This window comes from Colobus angolensis, unplaced genomic scaffold (assembly GCF_000951035.1).
Source record: "Colobus angolensis palliatus isolate OR3802 unplaced genomic scaffold, Cang.pa_1.0 Scaffold2, whole genome shotgun sequence".
NCBI lineage: Eukaryota > Metazoa > Chordata > Mammalia > Primates > Cercopithecidae > Colobus > Colobus angolensis.
In genome coordinates this window covers 24,043,269-24,054,827 of record NW_012115154.1, presented here as the reverse complement: position 1 = coordinate 24,054,827, position 11,559 = coordinate 24,043,269, and the positions used below count along the sequence as shown (strand labels likewise).

Below are 11,559 nucleotides of genomic sequence, written 5' to 3'. Positions count from 1 at the left end.
ACTCTAACCCATCATGCCACCGGTCTTTGGAGCAAAATAGGAGCAATTATATTTCAAGCAAGTCAGTTCAAAGGCATGACTAACTCCTTACAAGGAGCCAAATTGTCCTTGGGTGTTGAGTGGCTGTGAAACATCACGCCCTTCATCTCTGCCAAGGAGCAGGTTCAGGTGTGCACAGCTGGTTTGGCCGCCAGCCTTCCCTTGGGAGAACAAGTGCTATAGTCCCTGGTCAGACTCCAGGCTGAGCTCAGAACATCAAAGGAAGTCATTGGTGGAGAGTGACTTGTCCTGACAGCAGCGACATCATCTTGACATCTAAGTTCTGTACATTTTGGTTAAAGCTTCCCCTCAGCCCTAACGCCATCAGAGCGAGGTGGAGGCCTTGAGGAAAGCCCCCCTGTCCAGCAGGCTCACTTTTCACACAGCTGCACCTCATCCCTGAACCTCACCTGCACAGCTCAGCCAGCCCACTGCCGCTGTGCTCCCAAAGGGGATGGGGACAGAACGTGACAGAGGCCACAGGGACTGAGCAGGCAAAGGAGTCCTTTACAATTTCTCTTCAGCATGAACCAAGTGACATCCCACAGTACAACAAAGACTTATCATGCGAGTAGCTCATGAGCAGACAGAGGATGCCAACTCAGGTATGTCCTTGCACGAGCGCTGGGTGAGAGGAGAAAGCAGGTAAGGCCTCAGCCTTCTGAGCACGAGTGGCCAACCCTGTCAGGCAGTTGACCCAGGCAGTGGCAGCAAGCGACAGAGTTCCCTGTCCCAACCCCTCCCCCAGGGTTGCCCCAGCCCTGGGAAGCCACCACTGGGGAGATGCTAGCACCCTCATATTGGTGCTCCTCCTCCCGTGGTCATGAAAAACAACAAGTGGACTCTGACCTCCTGAGGACGTACTGGAGAGCAAAACAAGAGTAATCAGCGAGATGGGCCTGAGTCCAGCCCGCAACACAGGGCTTGCCAGGTGCTCCCTGCTGAGCCTGAGTCCAGCCAACAGCAGCTTGGAAATCAACTGACAAGTTGCTGATCTGAGCGTTATCCATGGTTCCAGGTAACCTGGAAACTATGTAGCTCAGACGAGGCACCCACAGACCTACATTGAGAGAAAAGGGGAGTCAGAAGGTATTTCACATGTTTTTAACAATTGTGATGTGAGCCCATCAGTGCAGGTCCCAGGAGGTGGCTGCTGAAGAGTGGATCTGATGAGAATCCCACACCCCCTTCTGCCCACAGCCCTCCGCACTAGCCTCAGGGTCCTCTCCCCAACAAGGATCACTCGTCCTGACCAAAGGAAAGGAGGAGATGCTGACCGCAGGGTTCCTGCTGAAACCATGTCTCTCCCGGAAAGGGAGAGGAGGGCGGCAGCCACAACCCTGACTCCACTTACATGTGAGCAGGGACATGCCACTTCCTCGGGTTCAAATCCTAACTCAGCCACTTACTAGCTGTGTTAGGGGACTAACGAGCTCATTCATATAAACCATCTACAAGGGTCTGGCAGGCACATGGCCGGCCTTAGGCCTTTGCCTGTGGTTATGACTGTTATCTTCATTAGTCGTCACTTAGAGAGAGATGTGCAGAGCTCCCATGATGGGGTGTAGAAGACAGCACAATCAGCAAGCACTGCATTAGAATAGTCGAGGTCAGCGGCAAAGCTGGGGGTGTGCATGAAACGGGAAGAGGTCATAGCCAAGGGGGTCTCAAAAAGGAGGAAGGGCCTGGGAAAAGTCACCATCCAGCAGGGAGCCCATGGGAACCCACGGGGGAGGGCCCTGGATGGCCCAAGTGCCTGCCGTGCCTCCTAGACCCCCGTCCCCCACCAATAAGCTGTGCTGCCCTGAGGGGGTGGGACAACTCCTTGGAGCCAGGCTCCCTAGAAGGCCCAGCCATCACCCTTCCACCTAAACAGAGGCCTGCAAATCACCAAAGCCTCCTTGGTCTCAAACGTTGGAGCCAGCAGGACATACAATCGTCTGTGAGCACGGAGCAAGACCACAGCTGGCCCGAACCGTGACAACCTCAAAATGCGACGTGAGAGAGACTGGCAGGGTTCTCCTTCCCCAAATCATCCATGACATCTGTAAAGACCCCACCACTACAGCTTCATCCCTGTGGATTCAGTCTACCACTGTCAGGCTTCAGGAGTCCCTGCCACACGGAGGTTTATACACTGTTGCCTAAACTCTCTAAGTTCATCTGAAGCAAGCTCATCACAGCCGCTCTAAGCCCCTCCCCTCCAACCTGTGTTTTACCTGGCGGGACACACAGTCTACACCTCTGCAAACCTGGACCTCAGCCTCAGTGCTCCTTCTCCTCTGCAGGACCCCATCCCCCTGGTTCTGCCACTTCACCTCCTCCGTGTTTCTTGAACCTCCCCTTTCTCCCAGCCTACACTAGAGTCTGGACACCACTGGCCTGGTGGCCTCAGAGCCGGGTCCCCCAGCAGGCTCCGGAGGATGCCCTTTGCTCATCCACCTTCTGCAAAGACCCCCAAGCAGCCTCTCTGTGAGGCTGCACCCCACAAAGCTGGCATTTGTCTTGGCCCTTAATGGCCAAATATTGTCTATTTCACATGGTTCAACCCATAAATGGTGGAGAGGACTCCAGAGGTCCTGTTTGGAATCCTCGGTAGCTCCACTTGCCAAGCTGCGTAGCTACCTAGCTCCAGCCTATCCTTTCACACTACCCAGCAGCACCAAATACGCAGCTTCCAGAGCTCTCCCTGTGTTTCGCCCTGGCTGTGACTTGGCTGTGTAGCCCTTCTGCCTGGCGTTATCCACATGTTCTCCTCTCTTTTCCCACTCGTCCTTAAGACTGAGACTAACTGTCACCTCCTCCAGAAAGCCTTCCTTGACTAGCCGTCATCCACAGTAAGTAGTGCTCATGCTCCTAAAGCTTCGCTGGGATTAACACTGCACTGACCACACTGGCTTCAGTGATCTGTTTTTCCTTCCACTTCCGGGTCTAGCCTAGAACTCACAGGGCAGGAACAAGGCTTTCACGTCCCCAGCACCGGGAACAGCAGCCCTTGGTTAACACACACTGAATGAATCACAGGAAGTGTTGGCTGGAGCTCATTCACACTAGCATGTAAATGACTGATATACATCTTTTCCTGAAAACAACCCTTGCTGGGGGAGAGGAAGGGGAAACCCCAGAGCCCTGGGCAAATGAAGTGGAGGAAGCAGCCCCACCTGGAGAGGGACAGGTCCAGGGATTCGGGAGGCCCAGCGTCAACCCTGGTTATGAAAGTGGGCTCCGTTCTGCACGTCTCCCAAATGGCTTGGGTGGAGGGAATCGTGGTTCCTATTTGAACAAGTGAGAGGCCCTTAAGGCAGTTTCTAGATGGAAAAGTTCTCAAAGGGACTGGGAAGCGTGGGCAGCTCGGGAAGTCGGAGCATCTAAGCACAGAAGCAGCTGAGCAGGTGAACTCCAACTGCCTCTGCTCCGAGCGGCTGGCTTCCCAGCAAACCGCAGTCCTGCCCCCACGCCCACGCACACTGCGGATTGGCACTTCACACAGACTAATTAACAAATAGCAGGGCGATTAAATCACGCAGCCCATGGTATTTTCCTAACTCCTCTCAGTGGCGGCAGAGCATGAAAGTGAAATCAGGAGCTCTCCCCAGAGGCCTCGCTGCCGACCGCAGGCCGGTCTTCAGAAGGAGCAGCAGCCACCGAAGAAGCACAGCCCTCGTGCACTCCGGAGACCATGGACAGCTGCCTCCATGACCATGTCCTGCCCTGTCCCCCCTCCTAGTCCTGGGCTGGGCTCTGGCCCCCGAGGAGTAGAGAGCAGGTCCCAGTCACTGGCTTTCCGTGCTTTCTGTCCCTGGGACTTGCCCCTTGTGTGGAGCTGCTGGCTGCCCCCCCACCCCCCACCAGCTCCCACCCACCTCCTCTCAAGGCACAGCTGCTCCAAAGCCGCCCCTCTCCTTCCTCCCCTTGGCTCCAAGCACAGACGCTGGGGCCCGCCTGGACACTCACGCGTTTGGTTGTCTTCTCTCCTGCTGGTCAAGCACCCCTTTCTGCTGGGGTTCAACTCCTCCGGTCTCTGTCCTCCTCTCTTTACACAGCAAACCGAGGACCCAGCTGCCCCTTGTTCAAATGCCAGGAGAGGGCTCCCAGTCAGCGGGCCAGACAGAACATTCCAGATGCTCCGTGACACTCAGACAGATCCTTGCAGAAGTGAGACTTCCTAGAGCCTGGACAATTCCATAAATGGCCGTAAGGACTTTGCTGTAAGGACTTTGCTCTCGGAAACTGGGCTTTCCCTCTATGAGTTAGAATTCCATGACAACACGGTCACCAAAACACAGATGCTGTTTACCTCTGTTCATACAGCCGAGTTCATTAACATTCATTAAAGCCATCGACTATCATTCTACTGAAAATCATTTATGACAAATCAGACTTACAACAGAGTTTGATGTTGCATAGTATTCAATTTGATCAAGTCAGTCAAGATATAGAAAGCTCCCATAAGGGGAAGAAAGAGGATGATGTAGAAATATAAAGGGGTAAAATGATGGCACGATGGCTAGAGTGCAGAGTGCACAGAAACCAGAATTCACCTTCCTCAAGGCTAGCTCAGGGCAGGATTCTAATACACACACACACACGCTCAGGCATGCACGCACGTGTACACATGCATGCACATGTGTGCACATGCATGTACATAAGCACACAGCCGCTTCACATTACTGCTCGATTACTCCTTTCTGACATGCAAACGCTACTTTGCACTTTTCACCCTCTCCCCAACTAGGAATTCCTGCATACTTATCCCCAGAAGTTAGAATTCACATGGCAGATAATAGAATTTCTGCCAGTTAGTTCACTTATTTAACAAGGTAGGCTCTTTCTCTTCTGGAAATGGTCATCTGTAGGTTATCATAACATTTCATGTGGGCTTCCTCCAGGGAACAGGAAGGAACAAGGACAGTCAGCAACTGTCTCAAGAGCATTGCCTTGCTGGTTTAAATGCTCCAGGAAGTGTTTGCAGTGGGACCAACAGCAGGTAGAGACACGGGTGGAGGGTGCTGGGGGTTGGAGGGACTGCCTGGGAAGGTAAAAAGGAATGGGAAGAAAGTGAGGGACCATCCCAGAGAGGAGCAGTGTGATCTTGATAACTTCAATGCCTGTGAGCCAAGCATTCAGGATTTATTTCTACCCAAATTATCCTACGAGAGGCAATGGCCTCATTCAGTGCAGTGGAGAAATGGGCTCTAGCTCCTAGATGAGGATGGTGGCCAGCCTCTGCGGATGGACAGGAGAGCTGCCAGAGAGAGCCAGGGCCATCCTGGTGGCGGTCGCAAGTCTCACCCCAACCTGCTCCAAACTCACCCCGGAGGCAGGTGCTACCAACGCCATGTAAAGCACCTGCTGAGGTCTGGGAGAGGCCACGCCCATAATCACAGCAGGGCGTTTGTTGTGCTTTTGAGAGTCAGCCCATTACTCCTGCTGAGACGCCAGCATCTATGTGTGCCAAGAATGCTGTGACTAAGGGCTATTAACTGGGTGGCCCTAGTTGGACTGGAGAAATTGCCTGACTCTCAAAAGTTCCCCATCTTGTTCCTTTCTGAAGGGTAAGTGTAATGTAGATGCAGGTCATCATTTGTATTGGAAGACAGGTTGGCCGCTTCACTGAGTCAGGCTTTCACTGAAACATAATAGCTACTCACCTCCTAAAACAGAAACTATATTGCAATACACTATTCCATATTATACTCTGTGGTGCTGTGCCATGCTATACTGTGTAATATCATACTGGACTACACTATGTTATGCTATACTATACTATACTATACAATACTACATTATACTGTGTGTACTACACTGTCCTCTGCTGTACTACACTATGCTATACAACACCATACTATATGGTGCCACACTATACTAAACTACACCACGCCACACTGTATTATACTGTACCACACTATATTATGCTACAATACACTACACTATGCTACACTATGTCATATTATACTATGCCATACTATATTACACTACACTACAATATGGTTCACTATGCTATATTATACCACACTATATTATACTACACTACATTATGCTACACTATACTACAATATGCTGCACTATACTGTATCATACTATACTAACCATACTATACTATGCTATAAAACAATACACTACCCTACGCTACACTATACTGTATTATACTATACTGTGCTATATTATGCTACACTATACTACCCTATATACGCTATACACTATCCTACCCTATATACACTATACCATACAGTGCTATTTTATACTGCACTATACTATATTATGCTATACTATGCTATGCTATATTATATTATACTATACCACACTATATTATGCTACACTATACTATACAATGTTATATTTTACCATACCGTACTATGTTATGCTACACTACACTATGCTATGTTATGCTATATTATACTATACCACACTATATTATATTACACTATACCACACTATGCTACACAATGCTATATTATACTCTACTGTACCATAATATATTACACCACACCACACTATGCTACCGTATGCTACATTTTACTGTACTGTAGTACATTACACTACACGACACCACAGTATGCTACCCTATGCTACATTATGCTGTACCATGCTGTATTACACTATACCCCACTATCCTACACTATGCTATATTATACTATACGAGCCTATATGCTACACAACAATACACTATGCTACACTATACCACACTATACCACACTATACTTTTTATACTGTGCTATACCGTGCTACACAATGCTAAACTATACTATACATGCTATCTTACACTACACTGTACTATATTATGCTATACTGTGCTATGCTATACTATATTACATTATACCACCCTATATTATTCTACATGATACTACACTATGCTATGCTATACTTTGCCACATTATATTATGCTACACTATACTACACTGTGCTGCACTATGCTGTATTATACTATCTTATACCATACTGTAGTATATTATTCTACACTATACTGCACTATGCTGTATTATATTCAGATCATGGTTGTGCCATCTTGGTGACTGCCATTCTCTGTGTACATGTCTAGAAATGTACTAGTCACACCATTTATTTAACTCCGAGAACTTTAACAAACTCCGTTGTCAAGTTAAAGTAACTGCTCATTTTCTAAGAGACTCACTCAGGGCTGGACAGAGACGCCTGAGGGGAAGGTCAGCTACAACCCTGAGTCCTTGCAGGACATACTGATACTGAGATGGAGAACCCTTCCCCAGCCCACAGCCAGTAAGAAACCAAGCACGACTAGAAGACTATGGATGTCACTGTGTTTGGGGTGGAGGGAGGAGCATCCAGCTAGTGGTCCACAAGGAAACAGCATCTCTCCAAAACCAGGGGCACAGCAGCAGGTCCGACATGACCTCCACAACCTCGGCCACAGCAGGTGGTGGTCAGGGGCCTCTGCAGCGTGCTTAGCAACTCCGTGGTGGCAGGAAGACTGGACCCTCGATCACTTTGCTTCTGGACATCCTGGTGGCTAATGAGCTCCGTAGCAGTTCCTCCACCGGTAAGCACCAGCAGCAGGGCGCTGTTGAGTGGGTGATGGTCCTTCCACGCTGGCTTCATGCTCCCCTGTGGACTCCCTACACCTGCATCCACTGACAGCCTCAGAATGGTCATACGTGCGCATGCTAGACAAGCAAAAGCTACCTGGCCATGGGTAAGACGGTGGACGCTGACGTCGAATCCAGGTTCAAATCCCTGCCCACTGTGTCCCTGCTGTGATGTGACGGGGAAGTTGGTCTCTCCATCTTTGCCATGAGAGCACTGTCATGCTGACCCCACTGTGCCGATGTGGTAAGTGCTAAGGTAACACCGAGTGGAGGGCATGGCCGAGCATCTGGTGCCTGGAAGAGCCAGAAAGACAGTGGACATTAGCGTCATCACTATCATCGTCCTGGCCCCACCCCACCATCCATTTGCCCTTCCGACAGGCGCCCGCTCCTCTCCCGAGAGGTGCAGCCACTAAGCAGCCCTGTCAGGAGGTGGAGGGCAAGAGGAAGGAGTTCCAAGGGCATTCTCCTCCCAGGCCACCCCCGACTCAGGGGCACAGCCAGTCCCAGCATGGGGCACCTCCTCTGGCTGAGCTCCCGTGGGACAGCCTCACAGTCCTGCTCCGACCAGGGACATCTCTGCACCCCACTCTAGCACTTGCTGGTCTCTATGTGATCACCCCACCCGCTTCGAGTTCTTAGCTCTTCCACACACACGTGAGAAAATGCTCCGGATTAATCTCTTCCTGCTGTGAGCACTCAGAATGGCTTTCTGATTGGACCCAAATCAGTACTGGGCGTAGTCTTCTCTCTAGAAAACAAAGGTCCTGCAGCCTTGAAGGTCTCCATCCTCCCCTGAAAGTGAGGTGAGGCTCAGTGATAGAAGGTGCCCTAGGAGGGGTGGCCATGCTGGGTCTGCAGTCTCTGCCAAAGTACAGGGTCGGCAATCAGCCCTCGGAGCCCTTGGAGTCCTCAGGGCCCTTGGCCACCAGGAGGCCCTGACCAGGCAGATGGAGTCTTTGTTACAGAGCTGGGCCCAAGGGGAGGGGCAGATGTGTGCTGGGGACTGAGGGCTGCGGAACCACCCTGGAAGCAAATATTTGTTTCTGCAACAATCTCCATTCCCCAGAGTGCAGATAAGATTAGTGTGGCACTGCAGATAAAGAAAAATCGAATTTCACCTGTTGCCCTTGGCCCCACCTAGGCTCAGCACCTACCCATCTCAGCCGCAGGGCAACCCTTGTGCAGGTGAGCCCAATCGCCTCCCCCACTGCCCCAACAGAGCTGCTCGTGCAGCCGTGAGCAACACAGCTCCCACCTCTGAGAACAGCCGCCTGCTAAGACCTCGGACAAGCCAGAGGAAAAATGCAGGCAGACAGGAGCTGAGGCAGCCGGGCAGCTGGGCAGACCTGGGCAGGGTGGGCAGCGATGTTGCAGTGGCACAGGAGGGCTTCTTGTGTGTCCCCCCCAACCATTCACAGTGCTCTGCTGGTTGCCCCTGTGGACAGGACAGGACCTACTTGGGCCCCACTCATGCACAGCAGGCTCTTCCTTGGAGCCATCCTCCCGCGGCTCTCGGGGGCTCCTCCCAGCCTTCCTGGGAGCTCCTTCCAGCTCCTTGGTGGCTTCTCTGTCACGTTGGCAAGCACTGCATCCGCCAGCCCTGGCCAGGCTCCCTTTTCTCCTCTCTCCCTGACACCCACCTATCACCCACTACCATGGCTTCAGTCTGCACTCATTGCCTTCTTCTCCCAAACTTATGTCCTTTTCTTTTCTTTTCTTTTCTTTCTTTCTTTCTATCTTTCTATCTTTCTTTCTTTTTTTTTTTTTTTGACAGAGTTTCACTCTTGTCACGGAGGCTGGAGAACAGTAGCGTGATCTCGGCTCACTGCAACCTCCCACTCCCGGGTTCAAGCGATTCTCCTGCCTCTGTGGCCTGTGTAGCTGGGATTACAGGTGCCCACCACCACCCCCAGCTAATTTTTGTATTTTTGGTAGAGAAGGGGTTTCACCATGTTGGCCAGACTGGTCTCAAACTCCTGACCTCAGGTGATCCACCTGTCTTGGCCTCCCAAAGTGCTGGGATTATAGGCATGAGCCACCATGCCCAGCCTAAACTTATTTTCAACCCAAATCTTTCCCCCGGGCCCCACTGTGTATTCCCAGGTACCTTCCTATTGAATATCTCCAACAATTTACCCCTTAGACTCATCCAACTTAATCTACCCGAGATGGAGCGCACCTGCTCTATGTACCCTCACCTGACATGGCTGTCTCTCCCCTGCCTTCCACAGGTGACGCCTGCCCATCCCAAGCCGCTCATGCAGGACAGGGTGTCCTCTCACCACTTTCTCTCACATGGCCTCACATCCAAGCCCTGTCCCACTCCCACCAGCCCACATCTGCAGCAAACCTACTTCTCTGCAACATGGTGTTCCAGCCCCAGCCATATCCTGGCTTCCTGCCAGGCCACACCAGCTGCCCCCCCACTGTCTTGCCACTGCCGGACTCCCCCTGCACCCATGTTATAATTAATACATGAGCTGGGTGTTCTTTCAAAAACCCAAACCAGGTGAGTTTACTGGATGAGCCCTTCCTGGTCTGTCGAAGACGTGGTCCAGGGCCCCCTCCCCACTGTGTTTCTCTCCTCCTGGGCCCCTTACTCACTAAGCACCCCCACTTGGCCCAGGGCAGGCACCATTAGCAGAGCTGAAGGCTCAACTTGTGGGCTTGGGAGCTGACTCAGAAAAGGCAACGTGAGCACACCTGCATCTTTGCCTATTTCAGAAGAGGAATTCAGGGCTCTGCAGCCTAAAGCCATCAGACCCAAGGGGACATCCGTGGCGAGTCTCATCCTTGAAGACGCAGAAGCCCCCACCCCACTACTTGAGGCTGCGATGAGGAAACCCACCTGCCAGGCACCTGCAGGCCTCCGCTGGCCCCTCACTCCCCTCTCCATCCAGTAGTCTTGAGTTCTAAGGACCGTCACAGGTCATAGTCCCAAGCACTCAAGAGAATGGAGGTGTGGGGGTCCCAGGCAAAGAAACCACCTGGTGTCACTGAGAGAAGCGGAGGAGATGATCAGGGGCCCGGAGTCCCAGACGAACAGACAACCATGAGGATGTGGGGTCTGAATGCTCTCCTCATGATCAAACACACTAAACTGTCACCAGAAGACTCCATTCCTAGGCCTGGCTGTGTCACCAACCAGCCAGGTCACTAGACAGGTCTCCCTGCCCCTCTGGACACAGCTGCCTCTCCTGGCAGAGCCGTGGGTCGAGTTGGAAGCTCACACGGCCCCTTTTGGCTCTGACACTCCACTGTCTATGAGTCACTCCGGCTTCCGGTGGTTTGTCACTGAGGCTCACAGGGAAACCAAAGAAAGAACAACCGCAGCCCAGGGTAGCGAGTTCACGGGCGCCGGGTCCGGGACTTGCGTAAGGAGGCCCGGCGACCTTCAGCACTGCGGTGACTCAAGGTGGTACTTTTCCACTGCCGGTGGGCACAAGCCCTCTAACGTGTGGCACCGGCACCTGCATTAAAACGATGTTTTGATGATGTTGCAGGACTTAGATCCACCCTCAAACATGAAAACAAATAAGAGCCCTGGCCTGGTGTTGTTGGAGCAATTCCCTGGATTCCGTGTCGAGTCGAGTCCTGCTCGGAGGGACAGTCAGGGCTCGCTGGTTACCTGGCCTTGAGTCACCACCAGCCTTCTCCCAGAGCCTCTGACTCATGGGCATGTTATTTGGGGAAAGAGTCACAAAACCATCACCAGCTCCTTCCTCTCGCTCCTCCCAGCTCCACACTTGGCCATCACGGAGTGTTTTTGTTTCACTGCAGTAATCCAGATGAACCCTAATTGTGTTTGTATATCCCAAATGGGAGGTGTCAAACAATCAGAATTCTCTGCATTCGATTTGCAGGACTAAATGGCAATTCCTTACAGAATGGGTTTAGGTTCCAGATTCATCTGAAAACAAAACACTTCTAGCTCTGACCTCTGCGGAACAATAAA

The 11,559-nt window shown here is 51.7% G+C and overlaps 1 protein-coding gene across 1 annotated transcript; it reads right to left on the bottom strand.

The window, feature by feature from the left end:
* Positions 1–640: 640 nt before the first annotated feature.
* Positions 641–2,696, bottom strand: LOC105511476 (the record flags this gene model as incomplete). Its single annotated transcript, XM_011941596.1, is given in 6 exon segments — positions 641–867; positions 870–914; positions 917–970; positions 973–1,071; positions 1,074–1,099; positions 2,248–2,696. Coding segments are annotated over 6 exon segments (900 nt in total), but the record flags the coding sequence as incomplete, so codon positions are not given.
* Between the last annotated feature and the right edge of the window lie 8,863 nt (positions 2,697–11,559).